Source organism: Branchiostoma lanceolatum, chromosome 1, assembly GCF_035083965.1.
Source record: "Branchiostoma lanceolatum isolate klBraLanc5 chromosome 1, klBraLanc5.hap2, whole genome shotgun sequence".
NCBI classification, from domain to species: Eukaryota; Metazoa; Chordata; class Leptocardii; order Amphioxiformes; family Branchiostomatidae; genus Branchiostoma; species Branchiostoma lanceolatum.
The window spans coordinates 5,108,785-5,136,713 of record NC_089722.1 but is presented as its reverse complement, the minus strand read 5'-3'; the positions used below and the strand labels follow the sequence as shown (position 1 = coordinate 5,136,713).

The following is a 27,929-nucleotide window of genomic DNA, read 5'->3' as shown; positions in this document are numbered from 1 at the left end:
CTTGGGCTATGGAATAAAGATCATAGGGGCTGAATGAGTAAGTTTCCTACTACTGAACTCCGTGTCAGTACCCAGTCTTGACTGGAATGATGCTGGCAGGGCTGACGGGATGACAGGACATGCATGACGACGTAAAACCACAAATGTCTTATAGACTATGGGGCTGAATAAGTAAGTTTGCTGCTACTGAATTCCTCCTAAGACACCATGTCGATTGCTCAGTCTAGACTAGAAGCGTGCCGACAGAGTTGACGGGAAGACATGGCGACTTAAGACTTCTTAAGACGCGATTCTGACCCTTTGCAACGTGCAACGTGCAGACAGTCAGTCGTTAATCTGAGCTAAGAAAGCCGAACCGACCGAAACAAAATACGTGTTGACACATCGACATTGTCAGGTCTATTACCGCCCAAATACTGTCCGCTAACTCGTCTATTAACGTACTTAGCAGATAATAACACATGGATTTGGTTTCTGGGTCAGAGCAAGTTTTAAGGCTGCTGAATTATCGTCTTAGACAGCGACTTATTTACACACTCTCTCATTCACTCAGTCATTCATTAATTCATTCACCCACCCACCCACCCACTCAATCACTCACTCACTCGCTCACACACACACACATACACACTCACTCAGTAACACACACATAACACACTCACACTTTCCTTAGGTTAGCCCTTCATTACACCTACCCACTACTTGGAGCAACCTTTGGTGTGCATGTACCTGTGTCTGAGTTAAAACTAATGAATAGATAAACAAATACATCCATGATATACGACTATTTACCATCGAACGCCTGGTCAGTGGGCGCCAGGATGGTCCAGGGCCCGCCCTCAGCCATTTCGTCGATGAGCCCGGAGGAGGACAGGTACTCGTTGATCTTCGGAGGAGCGACGGACTCGGACATCTCAGCAACGTTCTTAGCTGGGAAGAGAACAGAGTTAGACCTCGATCACATAGATTCGATATCCGCTGATCTTGCATTATTCCATACACCGTTATAAACCTTAACACATAATGTGAAATATAGACTATACAAGAATTCACATAGGTTCACGTTTTTACCTCTGAATTCAAAAGGGGTAACTGAGCATGAGTTTCCTTGAGAGCGGATGCCGTCTGAAAACATCTCAAGCTTTCGCCTTTTGGTCGCATCACCTATCTTGGTTCAAGAATGGTTCAACTTTCATATGTGTGAAGAAGCTGACAGGAGTTCTAATGCCCGGAGGAACCGGATGAGCTAGTACTGTACCAGAAAGAGCTCATCCTATACGATACGTTCTGTCGAAGTGCTGGATGAGATAGGCCTCCATGGGTAGTGTGCTTTAATTTCTAGAATCTGCCTACCTGCCTAGGTTCTCTTAAAGTATGCGTGTTAAGTTCAAAAGCCACTGACAAACACATTTATCTGCGACTGATCCATACTGGCTCCCCTGGGATAAATACTCAGGTGCTTTTCTGGAGTTTAACAAAGCGCCAGCTTGGAAAATGAGTTATGGTAGGTAGAGCCGAAGTCTGTTCAAACCTCGTCTGGAATCGATGACCGAAGGGAAGCTAATAACAGCGATCAACTAACGGTCTACCGGTTTCCTGTCAATGCAACGCTTCGCATGCCGTTACATGTAGGTCGTTCGATGGAACTTAATGAAGCAATTCAGCAAATGTCGCGAGCCAGCCATTCCGTAACTTGGTGTCCAGTCCATCGCGGTTTGGGCGGGCTCGCTTCGGAGCTATAGGAGCTCTCCGCCGCGCGGGTCTAGCCATGGCACTCGGTAGTAGTTTAAGGGGTTGGAGTTGCGGTCGGCTAATGAACCCCAACCCCATTGAATCACTACCGAGTGCCATAGTTGACCCGGGAAATAGACACACAGACACACAGTACTACAAGCAAACAGACAGACTGACCTGCGTTGGGGATGAGCACAGAGTCTATGACGTGGATGATGCCGTTGTCGGTGACGATGTCGGACTCCACGATCTGGACATCCTGGTTCACACGGAACTCGTCGCCGACCTGTGACGACAAGATGTTGTTGACAGTTAGTGTCTTACTGTTTTTCTATATCCGCATGAAAATTCATCAGAGTTGGTAAATCATATCATGGAAGATTAAACTGTTCAGAAACTTTACATAAATATTCTACTCATTAGACTTTTCGACTGAATTTCTTAGTCCATTCAGCTATCTGACCCAATTTCTCCTAATACAAAGCTTCCTCGATCGGGAGGGGGGGCGATATTGACTTCGAACAACCATGACCCATTGCTGACGTCACACGTGCACGAAAACTCCAAAAGTCCATTCTTTTTAGTTGGCTAACAGTTGTGATTTCAATAATTCTATAAATATAACGTTATATAGATCGATAGATAGCTTGAGATAGATTAGATCGATATATTGGATTTTTCAATTTGATCTATAGCTATGTACAGATTCTGGTAGAAATAAATGCCATTAAGTTGTATACATCATGTAGTGTGCTTCTGCCCGTTAATACGGTAGAAAAATGAAATTGAACTTGACCTCGCCGCGGCCGCAGGACACGTTGACCCTTGACCCCTCCATGGTGCGCAGCTTGTGGCGGCGGGTAATGAAAGCGGAACAGAACCCGTAGTCCAGGATGTGGTACTTTAGCAGAGCTGGGGAGGGTAATGTAGCGCTTATTGTAACCCTAGATTTCTGAGACACATGTACACTGCGCATGACTATGTGTATGACTAAGCCTGTACAAGCCTGTGCAAGACGGCGTCAGGCTTTCCAGTACCATTGAGACCAAAATCTTCACCACACCCCGTAATGTTAGTCTTGGAGAAATGCAGAATCATGACTCGATCCGTCTGTTGTTAACATATAAAATCAGAAACATAACATCAGGAACACAGCATGTTAGTCAGGAAAGACTTGGAATAGGGATAGAGAGGAGAGGACGGAATTTCGTTGGAATAAAAGACTACTTCCATCGGCCATGCCCATGACATTTGCCTGCCTTTACGATCCATAGAGGAGCCTCTCTCTTCCATTCTACAATCAATAGGGTAGCATTAGCTGCATTGTATTTGTCGACATGTCCTTTGAACAAATCTTACGTCTATGCGAAACAAACAGACAAAGAAACAAAAAAAAGCAATCTGTGTTTATTTTTCATACCGTCGAGAGAGTCGGCATCCCCGAGGATCCTGTTGAGCGTCTCCGGCGGGATCTTGTTGAAGGCCTCGTTGGTGGGGGCGAACAGAGTGAAGGGTCCCTCTCCCTGGATCGCCTCGGACAGGCCGGCAGCCGTGATGGCCGTCCTGGCAACGGGACGACAAGTCACACGTTAGCTCGGGCTAGGACGTTTCATTGTGTATGCAAATGATTTTAAAATCTTAAAACTTAGCCTGTGTTTACACAATCTCTCGCTGGCAGAGGTTAATTACACCTCCATAGGGGCGGTAACCGTGGGACCGGCCGCTAGGAGCGCTATTTAGTCAGGCTATTAAAAACCGTACTTTAAATAATGGTGAAACCCCATTTGATGATACATACATCCAGGTGTAACTCTGTAAGTACGCTATCTTACTTGCATTTACTATGTTGTCCTGCCAAAGACAAGCCAGGTCACACTTAAGTCTAGCTAGATTTTTGCTTTATATACACGCAAAGAATGTCTATATAAACGGTAGTTAATTTTCACAGTCTGAAACAAACATTCAAAATAAGTATATTCGAAAAGACAAAAATACACAAAAGTAGAGGGTGTGTCGATTTTTATAGCGAAAATGACATATTTCTGTCTTGTTGCAGTTCAAGATGACTCCCTCATGACTACATCAAGGTACCATCAAGAAAATAGGCAAAGTAACAAACAAAAAACAAACAAACAGAATTAATAAGACGTCTTACCTGAGTGTAGCGAAGCGGTCGTTGTTGCTGACGAAGTCGTCGATGGTGCCGGTGGTGGGGGTGACCACCTTGTCGATGATGTGCACAATGCCGTTCGTGGCGCGCTGGTTGGGCCGCAGGACACGTCCGCAGTTCACGGTGTAAATCTGCACAGGGTCATTAATTCGTATTAGAACTTTAAAACTATTCTGTAGCATTGATGTCACTGGTGAGATAAAGTGTATTAGCAAATACCTTTAACAGTTCATGAACGCCATACATACCCAACAAGACAGTCAATGTGTACTCTCTTTTTTCCTAAACAAACACAACACTTACTGCGGGAAATGAATTTAAAAAATATTCGTTTACAGAACTGTGAAGCTTTTGAATGACCTGACGACCGAAACAAGTGAATAAAGCGACTAAGATTTTGAAAGCTGGATGATTTTATTGTTTTTGATGGTGCAACTTGTCTGCATTATTGACCTTTGAATTGGTTGTATATCTATTTTGTGCATGTATGTATGATACCCTGGAAAATGTTTTGTCGTTCAGCGGTTGCAGCGAGGTCGCAGCCTTTGATGGGAAAGTGGTAACTTTCTCGCACCATTTATCTTACGTTTGTAAATGGTATAGGATTCCAAGGAGAATAGTGTCTCTGATGCGTGTTACTAATGGATATTCTAAACAGGCAAACAAACAAAAAACACACAAATATAAAAATGCAAAGTGGTGTAGTGCTGTGTCTTACGCTGTCTGCGTAGTTGTTGATACGCATGGGGGAGTTCCGGTACAAGGTGTTCAACATCCGGTCGTTGGAGAAGTCATTGATCTCCTCCACGCCCTCGGCCATGTGGTACAGCAGCGCGTTCCGCAACTCAACGTTCACGTTAGACACCAGGGCGTCGATCACTTCCTGGAATACAACAGACATCACAAGTTTTAATCCTAACTCAGAGTTCGACTGTGCGTTCTTATTCACAGATAATGTATGTTAGCCATCATTCGACGTTAAAAAGTAAGGTACAAAAATCAAAAGGTTGTGATCGCTGTGATATGTGGAAAAACAACGACTGATCAAATCAAACATGAGAATACATTATGCTATTAGAACGGCGGGCGACATAGACTTCTTTGCACCTTCTACCCCTTTCTGATGTTACAAGTCAGAATTACTAGAAGTGAGCGCGTCACTGCCCGATGAAGACCGGTGTGATGGCCAACCATTCGTCTGGTGACTGATACTTTTGTTGGATAGAATGTTCAATGACAGCTGTGTAATATATGCTTGTCACTACTATCCAAAGAGAGTAGTAAAGATTGAGCTCTGACACCTGCGGTAGTTCGGCCCAGGCCTCGTTGCTGGGCGCGAAGACGGTGAAGGCTCCCTCGTTCTCCAGCTGGTCGGTCAGGCCGGCCCGCGTGGTGTACAGCAGCATGGTGTCGGCTCCCGTATCCTCCAGGGTTGCAGGGATGTTCTTCAGAGGAAGCTCTGCGAACACAAACAACGTGATTAGCACAGTTGTATTGTAATGTAGCTGTTGTTAGTTGTACAAGGGTTGTGTACATGGTGTCGGCTCCCGTACCCTCCAAGGTACCGGGATGTTTTTCAGAGGAAGCTCTGCGGACACATTAGCACAGTTGAATTGTGATGTAGCTGTTGTTAGTTGTATATGTAGAGAGAGAGTCCTGGGTGGTGTACAGCTAGCAGCATGGTGTCTGCTCCCGTACCCTCCAAGGTACTGGGATGTTCCTCAGAGGAAGCTCTGTGAACACAAGTAACGTGTTTAGCACATTGGTCAGTAAGTTTCCTTGCTGTTTCTGTAGCAGGATTTATTTTTACAGGGAGCGGTTGCTATAGCCCAGCTTCCCTTTGTTAGTTGACGTACTAAACAAACAAATGAGTCATCTCCAAGACGTCTGGCTTGTTTTGAGCAAATTTTGCGGTGTTAAGTAAGATTTGTCTGGATTTGTCGTGGTCGGTCAATTGAATGAGATGAAAGTTGTAGAGGGACAGAAAACAACATGTTTATCATAATTGTGCCTGGAGTGAGAACCCTCATCCATAAGGGAAAAGGCTCTTTATACATTGCGTAGACATTGGGGAAAACATAATCCATACATCAACATTGTTGTTTTATTGAATACAAATAAGCAAACTATAAATGCCACATTGCCTGATGTCTATTATGTAACGTTTTAGGGCTTTGAGCAGCCGGTCTGGACCTGACCAGCTACCATGGCAACCGGGGCCTGGAGAACAAGTGTGTCGATGCTAGCTATTATTTATTGTAAGGTTCATTTGTAAGCTTTCCTCATAGAAAAGCATAGTACTTAGTTTCCTACACAGAGTTAACAAATATTTATTATTCAGTGTTAAGTATGAATATGAACATCCGTGCAACCTTCGGGAAAACATGATGAGATGATGATGCATAGTATACTTATATGCCATGCATTATCATATCTATATTCTGTGTGCTATAAAGTTATACTGATTGATTGATTGTTACAGTCGAACATTCTCTATTGGCAGAAGTTCGCCAAAGTGGCCAATTTAGATTCATTCCACTAGTACAAGTCTAAAAGCCAAGTGGAAAAGTGTTGATATCGGATGATACATTACTGGCAGCCAGCAAAAAACTACCCCGTAAAAGTGAATAATGAAGACAGTGACACGGGGCGCCGATACACCGGCAGGTTTGTCATCTTTACGAGTTATCAGAAACTTTACGAGCCTTTTGCTATTAAAACGGGCTTTTATTTTTCATGGGTTTATTACCGATGGAAATTGATGCGTGCAAGTAATTTTTCATTTTATGGACGCAATCGCGTCGTGAAATCAATTCATTATTAATACATGAGGATCTACAAAATCCAAATGACAACATGGGAATTGGGATAAGTGATCTATTACATGTAGTTTGTCAACATGGGAAATAGTGCCTGTAAATGCGTCGTATATTGATTTGATTAACAGACGACGACATGATCTCCTGAAGTGCCAAAGTTGTGATATGAAGGTGGAATCACACGGGGCAGGGCAGCATCTACCATCTGTGACCTGGTGAACTACTCTCCAAGCAGAAGTTGGTGGGGAAGATTGTGACCTTTTTATCATATGCCCCTCTCTACTCTCCCCACCAACCTCCACTCCAAGTCGGAGGCTCGAAGGCTATTAACAGCTAATCGTTGCCTTTTCAAACTTGGTGGGGAGAACGGACGAAAAACGGTCATATGATAAAATAGTCACAATCTTCCCCGCCAACCTCTGCTTGGAGAGTACTGGCAGTCTCGGGACGAGCCCAGCCAAAGGAAACTAATTGTAAGCCTGTGAAATTTAGTTGGTGTTTCGTAGCTGAAGGTTCGACATCCAGGTAGTAAGACAAACAAGATAGCTGTTACTCAAGCTGCTTGCATAGATTTGAAAATGGCCAGACGTTTCAGACAGCATCTTTCGTCCGTGACTAAACCTGAATTCCGAGTCTACCAGCTATACAGTTGCGAGTAACAATTAGCTTGTGTGTCAGTGAGTTCGTACTGGCATTCTAGTAGTCTCTACCAGACTAACTACACTGGGCAAGGGAGAATAATTTGAAAGAGAAGTTTGGCTTCCGAAGGGTTTGACTGGAAGAGGGGGAAATATTAACCTTACCGTAGTTTGACTCTACTGGCCAATTATTCCTTTTGCCGAATTCTACGATCCGTACTCCCGCAGGAAGGCCTGTTGGAGGCTAGTGTTCTATGATTCTATCCCAGCAAGCCGGTTCTGTAGCGGATGTGGGTGATTTGTAGAATGTTCTTTGTGGTGCAAATTGCAGCCAGCTGTAGTAGGGGTGTCTTAAGTGGTTGAAGAGGAAAGAAAATTGAAATGAAGGGAAAGTGATCTCAGTTTACTCAAGCAAAGGGGTGTTGTGAATTATAATTACAGATAAACATAAAAACGAGAAATGCGGCTGTTTGATTAATTGAGCCAGAGCAATTGAATGAACTTTGAACTCTATTATTACTGTACTCTTCCGTACATCAAATCTTAAGTTTGCAATCTGTTGGGCGTTCTTTTTACCAAAAGTCGAGAACTCGTAAACATCAGAGAGAGGCAAAACTATAATCACAGTAGACGCTTTACGTCACAGTCCTTTGGAATTCTAGACAAGCAAAATTTAGCACATTTAGCACTAATTCGACATTAGAAATATGATAGTAAGTTTATTGCAAATTCCTGCGCGAAGGCTAATTGCAAAAATAACATAGATAAATACTAATATATATTGTGTATTATTTGTCTATCTATTAGACAGCAATGGTCTAAAGAGACACGTATGGTCTAACTCAGATGTGGGTTGTCACGCTTCAGACAAGCTCCAGAGTTGGCACTTTTGTGTCTGGAATGGTTCACAATAAACTGCACTGCTGGAGTGTCATGGACGACATTGACCACACAATGATGACCTTGAAGATTTCGCGACATGTGGTAAAAATCAACGGGTTATTCCCACACACTCAAATGTGGCCTTTGTAAACGATACTCAAAAAATCTACAATTGTTATGGGGATTTTAGAAACATCCACTAATGACATGGAAAAGTATTCCGGATAAAGCCAGGGCGAGTGAAAACAGCGTGACGTATTTAGAGACCCCCCCCCCCTTTCTATGTGTATTTCTAATCAGACGTTGTAGCCTCAATGCGACAAGATAAGGTCATTTCTGAACTATATCGTAAATCAAGATATCCCTATTGCCCCTGTAATGAAAAGCAGAGATATATTTGTTTCGTACAAAACTGCCCATTCAAATTATTAATGTAGCCATCTTGCCTGCGTAAAATATACAACCACGCTTGTAAATGCCAAGCGATGACCTAGAGTTTAGGACTCACATATACATCTGGATCTGTGGGGGCTTAGCTGCCATTTGCTAGGTAATATCTTTGCAGGGAAAAACGGCATTTTTTATGGTGAAGCATCCATAATGGAGGACTTCAGAAGACAGGATATCGCGCAACACACTTTGGGCCGTTCTCGGCCATAAGTCTATTTTAGTGACATCAGAGATTGGCTCTGGTGGATTCTTATTATCGGGCAGATCAGCTGTGTCGTCATTTTTCATAACAATCCGTAAGAATGACCAATTGTTGTATGATACATAGAATGGTTTTAGAGTATTATGACATTTTCACTGCAATATTTATTAGATTTGAATGTATATCAATGTTAAAGAAACATTTACGAATTCTAACAGTATGTTAGTTAATGAGTGTTTGTTGTTACTATTATGAATAAGTTATACTTGTGCAGAGCATCTCTAATTATATATGAAACTTTTTATCATTAACCATTGTTGAGACGGCGCGATTCAGACACTGTTCTGGGAAGCCATTGCTTACGTAGTAATGAAAAAACAAAAACACCATTATTAACATTATCAGTGGAAGATCAGCTGAAGCGGCAGCAGGGCGGTCTGTGGCCCGCACGAGTGTGTGGAGTGTGTGCTGTGTCCACACGACGTGTCGGTGGGGTCGGCATGGCCAGGACACCGGACCAAAGTACAACCCTGTTCCCCTTTGTTGTCCGACCCTTACAAGTAATAACCTCCGTTCTACTGACGTGGCGGTCGCCGGGCGACCAACAATCTAAGCAGTTCAAATGAATTTCATTCAGATAGGTGTGTTGTGTGCTGTGTTGTCTTTGAAATCATGATTTTAGACCATGGATTATAGTCAATTTATGCGGCATAGGTCATATACATCGCAAAGATCGCTGCCTGAGTGGGTATGGTGATTCCAAAAACAGTATTACGTAGTTTCAGTCAGATAAGAAATATAAGGGGCCAGTTCCCCGGGCAAGACGGTTAAAAATCACAGCAATTTATATGGATGATATTGACAAGGATCTCCAAGCAAATGTAGGGTTAGGATATGTTTTACACAAATGTTTGAGCCATTTATATATGTTTATATCTATATATTAGATTTTATCGACTTGCGTCAGAACCGAGGCATTCAAACGTACAACAAACGACAAATACATTGAGTGGCTATAGACTTCGCACAATGCATGACCCTGATGAATGCCCAATGCTTGATAAAGCAATATGTCTCTCTCTCTCTCTCTCTCTCTCTCTCTCTCTCTCTCTCTCTCTCTCTCTCTCTCTCTCTCTCTCTCTCTCTCTCTCTCTCTCTCTCTCTCTCTCTCTCTCTCTCTCTCTCTCTCTCTGTCTCTCTCTCTCTCTCTCTCTCTCTATATATATATATATATATATATATATATGTGTGTGTGTGTGTCTGTGTGTTTCTATAGCAAATTTTGAATGCGACAAACGTGATCACCGAATTGTTCCACAGAGCTGAGTTTCAAATGAGAGGATGCCCGCATAAACATTGCTTTCTGGGTACAGGGGTGTGATTATATATAATGCCCTTGGTGAGATTAAATGTAATGTGTTGTGAAAAATTGATATAAACTGAACAAACATGCCTGTGTCTAGTATATAACAAAGATTGATATAGCATTAGATACATACATGAATTCATATGTACATAAAGTAGGGGGTATCTCATTCTTCCATTGGAGCGTATAAACTCCTGTAAAACACACCTGCTATGAGAAGGCTAGGCAGGATTTGCGTTCATTTTCGTCCAGAATTTAACAGGACTTGCTTCACCCTATCATAACAGGCGTATGGTATCAGACTGCCCCCGATTGAAAGTTTGAAGATTCTGTGTAGGTTCACTGACACTGGAGGTGGTTCAAACACCAAGTTTATCGGGCGATGGTATTACGAATTTTACGTGCATGTCATGACGAAGAGACCGGGTCAGTTTGATTGGTTACCAGTAGACCGGTTCCTTCCTTCGTCAACATTTTATCAGTTATCTTGCAGAATGAGGAGTCTGTTCGCTGAGGAGACAATGTGTTCGCTGTGTGGAACAGCCGGTCTGGAGACCAGCAGGCGCCGTGAGTGTAAACTCAATATTATACGGGCAAGGCTCGAAATACGTCTGCATACCTGCACTGGAGCAGGTAACATTGAACGTCATCTGCAGCCGAGCTATTGCAACAATTCCATCCACAGTTCATCTGTAAGAGCCGTGGTAAGAGCTAATAGAGCCAATAAAAAGTCATATATGCATTTTACAGCATAATCGATTGACTGCTGTAGGTTAGATACAGGTAAACATCAGAAATACCTGTACAACTCCAATTCTACCTGCACTAACAGGCATTTACAGGCGGTATTTCGATCCCTGTCTGCGCACGGCAATCAATGAGTAGTAACAGAGAACTGTCCATTTGGAATGATAAAAACAAGACATGTAGAACTACTTTGAGAAACCCAGACGACAAATCCAACCCTAACTCTCGGACTTGCAGGCTGGCGACCTCATTCTTACACCAACCAGGTGTACAATCAGCGGTATGACGATTTGATATCATAAGTAATATTGGACAGAGTGCAGAGTGTTAATAAGTAATATTAGACAGTTTCATCTGGTTGGTGAATCGATTCAACGTAGTTCTCCTCTTGCCTAGATAACGCATCCTTGATAATTAAGTCAAAATGTGAGAAAGAGAAATTCACATCGCCCTGATGATACAGCTGCCGAAAAGAAATATAAGGTTGCTTACCTACGACAACTATGTTGAAATGACATAATTTTGAATATCAAAATCTGTGATTACAGTGTAATAACTACTGACGGTTCTGACTCAAAGCTGAACTTGAATTGTCAACACACACAAAATTTGGAGTTACATGTACTCAAATGTTCAACTGGTCGACTCTAGTCTTTGTCACAGACCCAGACTATTTTGCAGGAGGAATACAAGAAGGCATCTAAATCGGGGCTTTACAACCACTCCCCGACAGAGACAGGGGGCGCCGAAGACTTTTTGCAACTTATGACCAACTGCTCACATGTCCCTTCTGCAAAACGTGACGTCACAGAAGCAGTGGATAGCTCATTCCTTGACAAAGACTGGAGTTTATCAGTCGTGTAATATTTGGGTAAGTTCAATTTTGTGTTGTAAATGTACAGTTCAACTTTGATTCAGAGTGACTTCTATCAATACAGATGAATTTGAACTTTCAAGTGAAGACTGTTGAAGATAATTAGTACCTGTCGTACAGCCCTTCTCTCCCTGGATCTGCCCGTATCCTGTACAGCACTCATAACGGATAATCCTGCAGGAGAAACATAATGTCATAATTATTACTGTGTCCATATGAAAAAGAAATGTTTGCATGTATATACCTAAACGTCTAACAAATATATATATAGAGAAAGATTGGAGCCGCTGAACTAAAAAAAAAGGCGTTCAAGTCAGGCCAAACTCCAAGAATACTTCTAAAGCTCGTCTGAAGCCTGAGGTAACGATTTCACACACACGTCAGGTGGTTTAGATGCGGTCACCACAGACGACAGACTTCCTTTCGTAGTCATGGCAACTACTGTCAGTCTGTGCTGTCTGAGTTTTGGACATCCTGTTGTTGTGATACAGGGGTACGTCAGGGCACAGCTGTTTCGCCAACACAAGACTTTGAACAACTGGGGACTAACAAGTATCGCACGAAGCAATAAGAACTGCAGCTTGCATTTATCAAGAGACATACATGTTTCATTGGCGGTACGGATGAAATGTTGTATAGCCTACAAACCGTTTATAAGCAACATCTGTGGATCGTACGTACTGACATGTCTTTCCCAGTAAAAAATCAAAGAGGGGTAAGCTAATGTCGACGTTTCCTCCCGACCACTAGATCTATCTATCAGACAAAACCCATGACCATAGCTTGATAATTATACAAGATTGAAACTATGACGTTCTCCTGCACTAGGTCAGCTGCCATGTAATAATTTCTTCTATGGGACATGACCTTGCGACGTACAAAACTTCATGACAATCCATAGATTCTTGACATGCTGCTCAAACACATACATGCATACATACAAACAAACATACATACATAAAATCGCTTCCAAAAACATAACCTTCTCTGCAAAGGCTTTTTATTACAAAAGATCGAATCCAACAGGTCCCCGGAGCACGACAATTCCACGCCAACATGATACCTCCGCAATTATCGGTAACGCCGCTTAGCTAACAGCAAGGTCATTTTTGCTCCTATAGATCTTTCAATTTTCATTAATTTCCGATGTACCGAGATGGCGTTAAACTTAACATTTTTTTTCGCTGCTTTGAATTCTAGTTTGTGGTTAATTTGATTCTTCAATCTGAATCGATGCTCATAAAAAAGGGATTATCATAGAAGCCTTATTGAGACAACAAAACGTACAGTGACTTTCGCTTGGTCATCTATAAACGAGAAAATAGAAATACAAAATAAACCTTGGCTAACATGGATAAATCGCTGATATTTTGTATAAAATGGACAGGTCTAAACGGGGCAGTGTTTTTTTCTAATATAAAAGCGGTATTTTATGCATTTTCCTATTTTGTAATCATGAGAGTTCTCAAATCTAGAGTTGCATTCAAATCCGCTTGTGGTATCGAGTCTCATGAAACAGATGAACCCTGCATTGTTTGGTATTTTTGTTATAACAGGTTGGCCCTGTACATCGGGGACAAAGGTTCGGACGGATCAATCATGGGGCCGGGCGAGGGGCAGCGGTCCGCCAGCACTGATCACAACAAGTACTCGACTTGTGGCAGGAAACAAAGGAACCTGTCTAGACGCTGTTTAACCCGTCCAAAGGTGAGGCTGTGTGGTGGGCTGTGCGGTGGGCCGGGGTGTAGCCGGACGGGATACCTGGGATACAGTTTTTGAGGCACGCCATGACTCTCTGGTGTGACATCTAAGAAATCAGTGGATCCGTGATTGAACAGAAGTCTTGCTGGACACATAAGAGCTAAACAAGGACATAATAGATAATGTTGTATATAATGTATGAAACGTTTATAGCTGTATAAGAAATCATCGCATATAGTTTTATATTGCATATTTACTTAGCCCATATCGTCTAATAATTAGAATTTTATCCTCATCATGTTTCATACTAGATAGAGCGACAGTACAGCCGTACACACATTCTAGCTTCCAGTATTTTCTATCATTCTAAAGTAAAATCTTTAGATTCATAACATATGATATAAAATAGTAATATTTTGTATTTGACCCTACGTAAGTCTATGTGCCTTTTGTCGTTAATAAAGCGTCCCTTTCTAACGCCATAGACTATGTTCTTGGCGAAAGCGTTTGTGTTCACAAATCCATCCTGACTGTGCTTAATCCCTGCGCAACATACGAGAGGGCTGTGACTATTACCAAATCAGCGGATCTGTGATTGTTAAGAAACCGCGCAAAATAGTCAGAGATTGAAATAACTGAATATTCGTAGCTCTGCTATGGATATCCGGATTTCAAGCTGCCAGACAAGCCGTCTTAAGCCGCCCTCTCACTGGACCCGTGGCACGCTGGCGGCGTCGCTGCGTCCTAAACTGGATTTGCATTACCCTTGACTTTATAATGGGAATATCATTCAAGACGTACAAGTATGACCAAAATAATCAAAACCACACTAAGCTTTAATAAGTGTGGCAATTAAAAATTATTGTCATAGCGAAGGTGTCTGGATTGATCTTACTTCACTGTAAGGAAAGTACCAACGTAGCACTCTAGATCTTAGTTCTGCCATAATATTGTGCAAAACGCACTTAGAAATCAGAAAGGCATCTGCCAAGCAGATATAGAAAGGCATCATGTAACTCGAGGAGTTCCTAGCATATGTGGAAAGGCCGGAGTACACTCCCGTTGTAGTGTCTTTTTTCTCTGGCATTGTTGGATAGGTGGAGTGAGAAACTAGGCCGGAAGTTTAGAAAATCTGCTGGGGCTCCTATGATCGTTTTGGTTGTTATTCTAGCTCTGTAGGATGTGTTTTCGAGGAGCTACTGTTGTTTTTCCGACACCGCACGCCTCCCCGTAAGGCGTTCACTGTGTAGACTGCCCAAGCGGTAACCCAAGTTATTTTTCATTCCGTTTTAAACTTTCTTTATATGCTTGGATCTCCTCAAGTTTTGGTTTTCACAGAGGTTTTTTGGTGGGAGGCATGATGTTCAGCATGTTTTTGTGATAATAGATCAACTGGGATGTGTAAACCCTTTTCAAAGCTAGAATACTAGATTCGGTGAACTCCCTGACACACTCCGGACAGTACGAAATCGGACACAACGTAAAAGTAGGTCATCTGTCATCGACAGCTGAGTGCCTGGATGCCAGACGTGCTAATGAGGTATCAAGTGACAGGAGGGCATCCACAGAGTTTGCCGGACGGATTCCTGACATTCCTGTGGAATTCTGGGAATTCTTGCAAATCGGGCGTAAAGTATACTATTAAGCTTGCCCCTAAGGCTTCGCTAAAAAAGATTCGTTTTTGTAGATGAAATCCGTTGAGTGCTTTGTCAATTCAATCAGTCGCAGCGACGCCGCCAGCGTGCCGCGGGTCCGGTGAGAGGGGGGGGGGGGTTAAGACTGTAAGAGGGATCAAGTCTAGATCTAGGTAGTTAGCTCTAGTGTTCAAATAGATTAGAGTAGCTACGTGCTCAGCGTTGTCGTGAGCTATTTTATTTGTCTGGTTACTTGCCTTAATGAACATTAGGAATGAAATTGATATCCTCATCAATTCAGTACATCTACAACTGCAAAGAAGTCCGTGTTCCAAAATGGGCCGTCGGATGTCCATTATTATTACTTATGACATCGGAATAAAGCCAATAAAGAGCAAACTTTCTCGGAGATCACCAGATTCCTCTTGTTGTTCCCCTGTCCAGAAATGTACCTGCGGAGCCGATAGTTATCGGCGTGAAGTCAGGTCGTTAATTCCCGCCGCCCTCCGTCAGAGTCGCCCCGTTTGGAACAGAACACCTCATTCATCTGCGCGACCTTTAACCCGGTAGTGCAGGTCGGTTTACAAACGGAAATGGCGCATCTCGGCTCACATTAATTAGTCACACTCGTTACGTCTGGAGAAATATCAATCTTCATAGCAATGGTTTCAACATGAAGAATTATACATTCCCATGGCAACATACACTTTCAGCCTGGAGAATTATCCGTTCCCATGGCAACGATTTCAACCTGGAGATTTATCAATTACCATGGCAACGGCCTCAGCACGGAGAATCATCCATTCCCATGGCAACGGTTTCAGCATGATGACGACTTCTGATCATACAGATCTAGATATGAACATGAAGATAACTTATTTCAAAAATTGTTTATATGAGTATGATTTTCCACTTGACAAGAAGCTAAAACAAAACCGTTGTTCTTTGTTTGAACTTGCTGCCGTCCTTGTGTTGTGATACCGGATCTATTTTGGGTAAATTCCAAACAGCTGGCCGCAGCCGGGACTGACGTGTCTACTAAAGAACCTGCCGGGGATTCTGTCCGAGGAAAATAGGATCGGGAGGTGGACCCGTCTGGCGGTGTGACGACATGAGATGCTAACGTCGCGATGCTTTGCTGCAAAGGTTTTGATGAATGGTTTCCATGGGCTGAACAAACAGAGATGAACATTGCATTCATCTATTGAGATTCATCACAGTATTGGAAAGATTGACATAACAGGTGACTATCATATTTAAGGAGTCAACCCGTAGACCAGACTGTACATTTTTATGTTAAGCTTGATCCACTTACATTCGGATGGATTCCTACTCTTTTCGGTGGGTTCCAAAAGGGACAATGAGACATTTAGTTCCCCCTATACTTTTCAACATTGCACAATACTGTGTGTGTACACGCAGTACAGTATTGTCTTATTCCACGGTGCTGCTATTTTTGTCAGTGAGACCGTGGAAGCGCCGAAAAGCAGTATGGGTAAGGGGGAAAGTCTACCGACCCTACAAGACAATGTATATCCGACAGATCATAACTTTGGCAAGAACGCAAAAATCTGACAAAAAGAAAAAACGTATTGAAAGCAGCATTTTAACTAAAAACGTGCGGCAGTATTTCAAAAATTTGTAAAAAAAGGAATGTGCACCAGCTTGGGTTCCAACCTGTGTCAGAAAGCTTACTCCTAAAACCCTAATCCTATAGGTCATGAAACATCACGGTATTGACGGACCGTGCTAATACACTTAAACTATAATGTACCATTCTGCGATATGGAACCGACCGTTTCCGAGACGGAAGCCAGCAGCGCCAGCTCTCACATCCCGCTGCCAAGAAAAGTAATTGTAACCCCACCTAACCCGTAACGTTACCTGTTTGTTAACTTCTTATCTAAGAATCAGATGGCGGCTCCCGACGGATCAAGGTCCGCACCTCCCGTCCGCTGCCGAGTTGTAATACTCACACCAGCCTGCAGTAATGAGGACTGGCAGCAACGCCAGCGGGCGTGCATATGGAACAGCATGGCTGGTGCAGTCAGCACTTAGACAGAACGTATCGTATAAGCTCGTATTCGCGTATATTTATAAGGAATGAATGAATGAAATTTAATTGCTCAACAATAGTGCATGGTACAATGTATGACATTAAATCAACAATACTGCAAGGCAAATCTATCCTACAATTCTAACTTACTTACTTACTTAGGATACCAGTACTGACCATCCAATTCTAACTACAAAATATCATTGATACTATGGGTTACATTACAGTCATGTATGGGTAATTCTGTCTCGCTTTTGGAATGATTTATAGAGAAATTGACCTATGATGTCCCTTCTATAGTTTCCAACTGCTATGACGGAAAAGATAATGTAAGCAACTGACAAAACTCTTATGCAACGTTGGCCAAACACGAAACAGAATTCTATCGTAACGACAAAACAACTTCTGTACATGCCTGATAACGCGTTGCAACCGAGGTACCATGCTAATCTAGGGTGAAAGGGTGTCTAGTTATCATTAACAGTCGACTTTACCCCTGATTATTGATAAATACCAGAAATACACCAGCCATGCTGATCTCTTCTCAAAGCAGAGGAGTGGTTCCGGCTGTTTTTGACGTGCTTGTAGGCGTTTTTGTCGGACTATCTACTTTGTCATGTTTTTTGTCTCTTGTGGTTTATAGAGACGGAAAAAAAAGACAAAGGAGAAAGCCCGACAAAAACGCCTAAAACACGTCACAAACCAGCCGGAACCACTCCTCTGCTTGGAGAGTAATGCTGATCGCCCTGAGTCCCGCGTATGCACATTTCGTTCTGGGGCAGTGCTGGTTGAAGGCTGATGGATGTACGTACAAATCCGAGTTGGATACGGTATCAGCTTCGTGTTGCAGGGCCCTAAATCACACTAAGCACGCGGGTTACCTATCTGTATAACGGAGTACCGCTGATCCCACAGGTAAACTACCCCGCCTGGGGATGTATGATAGTGACCTCCATCGCTCGCAATCTACGCTGGACTTAGAATCACAGTGTCACTCACGTGTCTATCTCTGTCAGTTTGTTTTGGGAATAGACTTGAAGACATTTGTTGGAGTTACTGGAATATGCTCTCTCTCCCCTATCTTTTCCAACGCGCGCGCGCGCGCGCGCGTGCGTGCGTGTGTGTGTGTGTGTGTGTGTGTGTGTGTGTGTGTGTGTAAGTCTGTCTATTTATCTCCCTGTCTATATATGTGTGTGTGTATATGTATCTCTCTCTCTCTCTCTCTCTCTCTCTCTATATATATATATAATTATGTACATGTCTCTCTCTCTCTCTCTCTCTCTCTCTATATATATATATATACATGTATGTGTGAAAATGTATCTCTCTCTCTCTCTTGAGTCATCGGAAACAATCTGTGACCGGCACATGTAAGTGCAGGTTCTGCTGGTGAGGCTATTCGCCGCTATCGCATGTCCCTATCCACCAAAACAGGAAGTCAGGGATATCTATCTGTCTGGGAGGCGGTAGGTACTAGCCACTCGTGGAGCTAGGCTCAACTGGGCTTTCCTGTCGACAATGGGTACTCTCCAAGCAGAGGTTAGTGGGGAAGACTGTGACCTTTTGTTGTATTCCTCGATTTCAGTCTGCTCTTAGTGGGGAGAGCCGATAGAAAACGGGGCACATACAGGATAAAAAGGATCGAAAAGGTCACAATCTTCCCCACCAACATCTGCTTGGAGAGTAGACAATAGGGAGCGATAGGATGGCTTTGGCGAGAGGAAAGGGCGCCAGACTGAAGTGGGGATGAAATGGTGGAAGGTAGTTGGCGAATTAGTATGTCCACTGAACAGAGTGGCTGCACTGGTCATGAAGAATCTCCATAAGAGTCCACGGTGACATGTTTCAGAACCTACAGACCTTGAACTTTGTACTCAGATCCACGACTCCCCCCCCCCGTCCCTTTATGTCCTTTTTGATCTTGTACACCACGACACAACACGACACAGAAATGTGAACATTACATCACAATGGATACCTACTTCTATAAATCGACATCACAACTGATGCGCCGTTGTTGCCTACGTGGAAACTTCGAGCATTAGTTTGTCTTTTTTTCTTCTTCTAGAAATCTTTTAGGTAATGCATGATCCTCATTGATCATCTACTTTTCGGGGCTGAAGACGAAAGTGAGACATCCCGAGCCCCTTACAGCTAACTGAGTCCGAGCCAACAGTCTAACCCGCCCGGAATGTGGACTATTCGCCTCACGTCAGGCAGAAGTATGGACAACCTTGGGCGCTGAACACTTCCTCCATCTTACAACACGCACCGCAGCCACACGCACCCCGCGGCACCCCCCCCCCCCCCCCCGACAACACGCACCGCAGCCACACGCACCCCGCGGCACATCCCCCCCCCCAACAACCCCCCCCCCCCCCCCCAACAACACGCACCGCAGCCACACGCACCCCGCGGCACATCCCCCCCCCCCAACAACACGCACCGCAGCCACACGTACCCCTACATCTTACAACACGCACCGCAGCCTAACGTAACGGAGAACTACAGACACTGAGATTGAATGACAGATCGCTGACAGCACATTAAATAGATAAAAGAGGAAATAAGTTTACGGTTTGTGTGTTTTGTTGTCATTTGAACCAAGGAGGTTAAAATCCTATTTTAACCTCCTTGTTTGAACCAAACTTTTACATATTGCACCATATTCTTATTATGAAATAAAGGATCACGCAAATCCACTTTTGGTCGCTGTATGGTCGCTCAACCGACGGTCTAGTCTTGGTCTAGTGAACAGGGGGCCACGAGGAAGGCTTTCTGAAGAAAATGGAAACTTCGCCAAACAATCAATCGATCTTTTCCTCCCTTCCAAGCTCTATTCATCAGCCTATACGGGTCACCGTTGTTGTGCAGATATGTGATTGTGCTGAGACAGGGTTCCTGGTGCGCGCTGTGCCCTAGTTATTACCGATTGTATTGGGTTTCTCGGTCCCACTGGGCTGCGAGTTTCGCAGGGAAGTCTTGTTTCTAAAGGAGCAAACTGCAGTCTAATCACTCCACACGGATAGACAACAGTCTCCGGGGACGAGCAGCAGACAAATGAGAAGAATTCCAAGTTGTTAGGAAGTTCCCCCGAGGACAGGCCCAGTGGCTGTACATCTGTCCTTCGATGGGAAATTATTCTGCCCATATGGAGAATTTCTTTCTTCTTTTGTGCGCAGCCAAAGGGGTGTGGAGGAATGTTTCATTTGAGTTGAGAGAGGTACGCTGTGTCCATGGAATATTTAGTACTGATTGTAGCATAACCAAAGGAGTGAATAAGTTATCCAAAGAATCTAAATTATTGCACACTATAGACGTGTAACGTATCCACACAGGGAAGAACATCTTGTTTCGTATGATTGATTGATTTGCAGTAAACGTATTTATCAGTTTTCCACAAGCGTACCGTTTGAAACAATAACCATTGTACAAAGCAAAGTACGTTCTTTATTCCCAACCACGTATTCGCACGTGGTTGTGAATAAAGAACATCACTATGTAGTCTATCTCCAACCTGATGAAATCATTCACAGATAACTATTGTAAATTCAAAACCAACGTACTAGTATGTAGTTTAAAATCTGTCACTTTCATTTATATATTTCTAAACGTCTGCTTGAATAAGTTGTAAGATTGATGTGTCAAGTCAAAATTATCATTCGGTAGGTCTTATTTCTTTAATCATGTCAAAATTAATGTCTACGCTACTTCAAAATAACGCGTCTTGTCATAGAAGATAATATAGATAAAAACAATCCCTAATGATGCTAAATTTAACTTTAAATGGTGAAAATCTGAGATTTGCGATCGCCGCCTAGTGGTGAGGGGGCCTCAAGGATCCCCTTGAGGAATCAACGTGACCAGAGCGTCAGAACAAGGATGTTATCGTATTTCTAACCTCCATGGTAATATTGGTAGTATTTGAGTATTTAAAGACGTCTGAAGTCGTACTCACGTTTGTCTCTCGCATATCTGACGGTTCCAGAAGGTCCGACAGCTGGTCCAGTACTGCTTCTTGGTCCCCATGACTTCTTCTACGGCGCACACGTTAGGGCTGCGGGGTGGAAACCATCGTTAGCAAATGATTTTCATGGCGATATAAAAAGATACATATGATATAAAACGGTGCCGTACTTAAGCATACTGGTTATATCAACGGCATCACGTGGCAGATATACCACCACTGTCATAAAACATGTAGTGTGCGGGAACAAGATCTTCTGATGGATATGCCGGAACAGCCGACTCGGGCGAGGTAATATAACTGTACTGTGAGTAAATAAATGCAAGAGGTTGGTATCAGAGACGTTCAACAATGTAAAGGAAGGCTCATAGGGACAGTGTGTCTGGGCACAGTATTGGAAGGTGGAGCCCATCCCTCTTCTTCCACCATATTCTACCTCTCCAACCGAAGTTAGGTACCCATTTTAACACCTGGGTGGACTGAGGAAAGCCGTGTTTAGTCCCTATCTTGAGACGTTCAGGGCGCAGTTAAGGCTCAGGCAAACATTCGCAGGAAAATGACTTTTAGCGAGGCTAAAACAGAACCAACCGTCGACTAGAATCTACGCCATTAATCTCCGTCACGAGACATCTGAGGTCCGTGCGACACATTCCACGACCGTTTGATTTTATACCGTTGAAAATTTGGTCGTACGACATTTCTGAAAACCAGTTTCGAAGCTGCAGCTTTGAAGAAAGGGACGGAGCACAGTGGGACAGAGGGAACATGCAAAATCGACGTGAAAATCTCATTAAGGCTTAATTAATTCCTTTGATTAAGAAAAGAAATGCTGACATGTTCGGAGTCAAGGCGATATATCTCCATGGCAACGGCTTGTCCCCTAGGCAACGGCATGACGCATGCTTATCACGGCGCTGGGTCGTTATGGAAACGCGCAGCTGTTGACAGCCAGATTTTATAGTAATGGCGAAATCTTATAATCCTCTTCTCTGTAAATTTTTTTTCTTTGGTGTTCTGGTATCCAAAAAGCGTTAAAACAAGTGCTGGGGAATGCCGGATTGTCGGAAGACTTGACCCCCCCCCCTCCCCCGGGGGCACCGGTGTCCTCGACAGTAGGAGACGCAGGTTTAAACTTGAAAGGTCGGCTGTTTTTATTTGTTCCAGACTTCCCGGCCAGCCGCTGACTCACCCTCCCGCCCGTCTGTCTTCATCACGGCGTAAATAACGCCGGACACAATGTAGCAAACTCTGGACCGAATTGTAGCAAACTGCGCCCGAAGTTTGCCAAACACACCAGGCCACAATGCAATCTTTCAGGGGTCATTAGGGGGCAAACGTAGACAAACAGACGATAAAACAGCGACCAAAGACTGGACAAACAGAAGATAAGGCGACTATAGGAAACCGGGCGGAAAACCACAAACGAGGGGATGATGTAGCGAACCTGACGGCCGCTACACCACTGCATCTGGGGTGTCGCGACTAGGAGAAGGTCATGTTGCAAAGTTGGCGGAAACTCAAGTCTGGACGAACAAACCGCTGTCTGCTGTTTACTGGGGTGACAAAACTCTAATCAGTCGGCGGGGAAAACAGACACGGCGCGCTCCGGGCGCAATCCAGCCCGCTCAGTCAGCGACTAACGAGCTAGTGGCGGGGACGGGGCAGAAACCCGAGCCGGAACAATGGCTCGTCCAAGTACACACAATTAGAGACGCGCAAATCACTTCCAACTGTCCTAGTGTCGGGCGGCTCGCACACAGCAGCCTTGACGTGGCGTTTCGCACACCGTCAAACAAAAGTATGTTCTTCTTCTTCTTTACAAAGTTTCGTGAGACAGAAAGAAAGCTTGTGGAACTCGCTACTCACCCCTGGTCTTGTATTTTATCCTGCCAGTTGTAGAGCACGTTGTAGTTAACCTGGCGCTGGGCGTGCGCGGCCTGCAGGAGCGCGGCCAGGCCGAGGAGAATGATCGGACGCATGGCGGGACTGTTCTAGCGGGACCGTACCGAGCACAGAACGAGCAGTAATGAGTGTTTAACCCGGTCTGACGACAGCGGACTCCGGTCAAGTGGCACACAACCGCCTCCAGCCAGCCTTATATCCAACCTCCCGGGGGGCGGGGCCACGCGTCACGTGACGCAAAAAGTTTGCTGCCGAAGTTTCCAACGAGGCAAGGTCTCCAAGCAGATGTAAAGAGGACGGACGTGACGGAAAAGTTTGTCCGCCGCTGTCAAAGTTTCCAAGGAGGGAAGGTCTCCAAGCAGATGTAAGGAAGGCTGTCATGACGTCTCGTAGCGGCCAGACTGCTCCAACAGTTCGGACGGTACGGTCAAGGAACCACGCCTGTCTGAAAACAATCACGATCCCCCCACATCTGCTTGGAGACGATGAGGCAGACAGAAATCACGGTGGCTTCGTATCCAAGCAGATGTGGGAGGTGGTAACTTTCCAGCTGTTTGGGTTATTTTGCAGTCCGGAGTTTCCATATGATATTAAACACGGCGCGCGTGAGTTCAGAGCACCTAGCTATAGGTTCCTGACTCCATACGTGGCTGGAACATTGTAGAAATTTTCCAAATAGACTGAATAGCTTGCCATTTAGTGTGCAACCATGGTGAAAATGTGGCCCTCACCGCGAACTCACTTTTCAATTAATCTCCCTGTATATGCAGAAATCTACTATCCATACCCCTTAGGAAGGCCTGGTGGAGGCTTAGCCGCTATTTGCACCGCGCGCAAGGCGGACACCTACTGTTATCGTGTTCTTTTCCGCGTTTGAAGCGGATTTTAGGGATAACGCTATAAGACGCTATAAATACCGATGCAATGGCCGGGTCATACCAAAGACTCTAAAAATGGTACATACTGCTTTCTCTGCTTAGCACCCAGCATTTGGGAAAGGGTACGGAAGTTAAACACACATAACTACCAGCGGACCAGCCCCCTGCTGTAGTGACTTGCACATATATGTGGCCTAAGGGCTACAGAAATGGAGATATGCGCCACCACTCTGCGTCTTATCAAGACGTCTGGGGTACTTTAACTATAACTACTGACATCACACCACCACGGGTGACATGAACCCCACGGCACCAGTGGAGTGATTGGGAAGCATTAACAGCTCACTATGATAAGCAAAGCTCCAAAGCAAAGCTATAAAGATCCGTATCACTGTGGGTAAAGAAAGGAGACCTGTCGGTAAGCCTAGTCAGCCTAATGATGTCTTCACACATAGCTGACACCAGGGAGCACTACATGAGCTCGAAGCAGATGTAAAGATATTCGGCAAAGCGTTTTTCAGCTTTCCTTTTTTTCGTCTTATCTTATGGGGGCGGGTTTGAGCACGTGCTCTCGTCTTAAGCTATTTGGACAGTGAGTTGACACCAGGCCAAGGCGTCAGCAAAGGGGACTTGCATGCCCTTTTATGTACAACGTAATCAGCAGTCTTAATTACACAAAGTCTTGGCTAGATCGCTCAAATACAACGTTGAGCGTGTTCGTGTGCAAATGAGCGTAACGGGCGCCTGAGTATCGTAAAGAAAAGACAGCCTACCAAATTTACAATTATAATAACCGGTGCCTTCCTGAATTTAGCACAAAGCGTTGGCGGTACTCGCTTCCTTGTGGCCTCCCCCCTCCAAAAGAAATGAATTGTGGGCTAGCATGGCTCAGACCGCTGGCCGAACGCAAACGACCCGTGAAACCCAGACAGACACTGATACCATATAAGCCCGGGGCAAACCTGTATGACTCATTTCCGGCGACCTTCTGTGAAGAAACATGTGCTGAGTGACATTTGCACACGGTCCTTACGAGATAGTGACTTTAACATGTTCAACCGGCTTTTACTGCAGTATGGATTTGTTATGCCAGTTCATTCTAGTGCATATGATGCTAGAGAAGAGCGATAGCTGTAAATCAAAACGTCCGAAAGTAATCTTGTAATTTTATTCCGCCGTAGAGATTGATTTGCCTTTAAATGTAATTTGCTGCGGGTACGCCCCCCTCCCCTTAAAGTCCGTAAGTGTGGCCATTGCGGGTTCATTCAACTTCCTTTATACCTTTTTGGTTTAAACAAGTACTTCCGTATTAACCACTGTGGTGTAGTCCTGACATCGGTGTGTCTAGTTATTTAATTCTATGGAATGTTTCAAAGCTTTGTCTAGTCCTACCTAATATGATGTGATTGCTTCATCGGCATTTTTCATTCACTAATTTCACCTGAGATCAAGGTCACTCGCTGTAACCATGCCGCACGTGACTGTGAACTGACGTCACAGTTCTGGTTGGCCTTGGGCACATTTCTGGGTAACTCTGCCCGTCATGCTTTGCCCGTGAGACCGGAAGCGGAAATGAGGTATTGGATGGGTAACTAAAGGTAACAAAGGTAAAGTACCAAACGTGTTTGCATTGTTAGGCTGTAAAGGCAGTGGGTTATTAATCCGCTGTAATTAGGGCACGGAATTGGACGGCGGAGCCCATCTCTTTCCTTCCACCACCTTTTTATACTAGCCTCTACCAGGCTGCACATGTCGCTGGAAAAATTCGCCAAATAGACAGATAACATAACAGAGGAGTTAGATGGCCAGGGAGTACAGTTTGCGACCTAGGGATTTTTCCAGCGACCTGTGGAGCCTGGTAGAGGCTAACCTCTTACCTGACCAGCCGAAGTTAGAAGTATTTTCCACACCAGAGTGAAGTAATGTCCTCGCTGCCGTTTGTATCCGATCATGGCCAACATAGATATGGTTCAGGATTGACAGGTCCAATGTCAAGTTCAAACCCACAATCCTGCTAGCTATCACGGGACCCCAGAAGCTGCCTCATTCGCGTGTGAACGTGTGACAGACAGTGATATCGCTGAGTCGCTGACGCTATCGAGACTTCGCGACGCGCCGCAGATATCTGCCCATCAGAGTCTCCGGGTTGTACTGACTGTATACATGTAGCCTGGTCCCCATTCTCCACTTGTCGGCTTATAGGCCTAGCAATGTTGTGATAACGGACCATATGAAATAAGGGTCGGTTGGTAGGGATTCTCATTTTTTTTACATCCTTTTGTTTTAGATTTTGGACGAAGAGATACAACAAAACAGTTGTTAATGTGAGTGAAAATCACCAGGACATTGGTTTTTTCAACATACCTTATCATTAAGTTATATTTGAAGATATACATTTTTTATCAAGCTTTAATCTGTTGGCTGTTATGAGTGAAATACAACAAGTCTATTCTTAATATCATGATTTAGATGTCAGATCAGAAATTTAATGTTCCTTGCCAGCGATCATTAAAAAAAAAAGGTAACCGGAAACACAACCTTTTTTTTCTAGGCCCTATATATAGGGGTGTTTTACTGGGCCCAGTCTGCTAAGCACAGGCCTGTTTCTGGCAGCCTATATCTTAACAGAGGGCCTTTCGAGCTACCGCCAGTAGTGAACTCAAACTAACTTGGTAAGAAATCCCCGCCGGCTCTGATGAACCGGGTGGGCGGACAACGCTCCCAGCACCGCAGAGATAGGGACGAGCTCACGGCGGCATGGTTACCAGGCTGATATACACGGGGCGGCATTGGTATCTGCGTACAGACTGGGAAGGCTTATCGGGAGGAGAAAGACAGATAGCAGGAGCAGCGGTTAGGCTTACACAGGATAGAGGGGAGGCGGTGATCTCTGATAGCGGCAGGCTCAAGTTATTGGTCTGTTTTCCGTCACAAAAAATGTCACGCGCTTTTCAACCTTCGCTAAGATGAAAATGTTTAAGGGATTGTGCCTGTGTGAATGGGCAGACAGCGTTTCAATTTATACAGTACATCTGTTTGTCATCACCAAACTTCTCAGGTGCTTATGTTTTACTGTTTGTTTGTTTCTTTCTTTCTTTGAGTGGGAATTAGGCTTCCATTGCACACATGAGAAAGCGGCAGTCCCAAAACATCGACAGGTTCAAGTTGTACATCTGTTTGCCATCACCAAAACGTATTTCAGGTATGACATAGAATCATTAAAATTTGAGGAAAATCCATACAAAAGCACGTTGTTAAAGAACCCATCACAATTATACAAAGTACGCGGGTGCGCCTCGGTGCGAAATATACTGAAACATACAGAATAGATCTTTGTTAACTTTGTACGTTATTGTTTCTGTATGTACTCTAGCAATTACGTGTAGCCTACGGGCATGTATTTGCATATTGTTTGTCCTAGTGGCACTTCTCACACCGGCCCAGTTATTTGACAGCATGAACGACAGCAGGGAAATCAACGAACATTACACAAAGAACTGATCAATGGATCTATCATATGTATCAATAAGGATTTGAGCGACATACCGGATTAGGGTTTCCATGGCGACGAACTGCTTTTCCTTATCGATACGAGACACGCACCAGGAGATAACGAACGCTGTTGTGAAAGTATTCCCCAGATTTCGGGGATTATCAGCCCATGTTTTATACATCAACCTCAAGCTGGGTTTTTCAAAAGGCTCAGAGATTAGAACAGGAATAATTACGCTACTTGCGGTTTACGTCAAGAATCAAGATCGTATCTAGTTTATTCTTCACAATGTACATGTGAGAAATAATAAGAAAGTTAATCCATTCTTAATTCTATTTACTTTCTCATCTTACGAGTTCAACCGTGAGGAGCATATATGTTCAGCTAGAGCTGCCGACTAGCCAGTGGCTTTTACT

The 27,929-nt window shown here is 44.1% G+C and overlaps 1 protein-coding gene across 1 annotated transcript in view; it reads right to left on the bottom strand.

Moving 5' to 3' along the window:
- Positions 1 to 23,346, bottom strand: part of LOC136430582 (transforming growth factor-beta-induced protein ig-h3-like) — a 31,546-nt gene extending 8,200 nt beyond the window's left edge. Inside the window, exons 1-10 of the mRNA XM_066421323.1 lie at positions 23,107 to 23,346; positions 21,232 to 21,330; positions 11,992 to 12,056; positions 5,206 to 5,363; positions 4,623 to 4,787; positions 3,890 to 4,035; positions 3,155 to 3,297; positions 2,531 to 2,646; positions 1,912 to 2,020; positions 793 to 930 (exon numbers count right to left, since the gene is read on the bottom strand). Of these exons, the coding sequence (XP_066277420.1) occupies positions 793 to 930; positions 1,912 to 2,020; positions 2,531 to 2,646; positions 3,155 to 3,297; positions 3,890 to 4,035; positions 4,623 to 4,787; positions 5,206 to 5,363; positions 11,992 to 12,056; positions 21,232 to 21,330; positions 23,107 to 23,219 (1,252 nt within the window). The 5' untranslated portion in view covers positions 23,220 to 23,346. The remainder of the gene's footprint in view (positions 1 to 792; positions 931 to 1,911; positions 2,021 to 2,530; positions 2,647 to 3,154; positions 3,298 to 3,889; positions 4,036 to 4,622; positions 4,788 to 5,205; positions 5,364 to 11,991; positions 12,057 to 21,231; positions 21,331 to 23,106) is intronic.
- Positions 23,347 to 27,929: the final 4,583 nt, after the last annotated feature.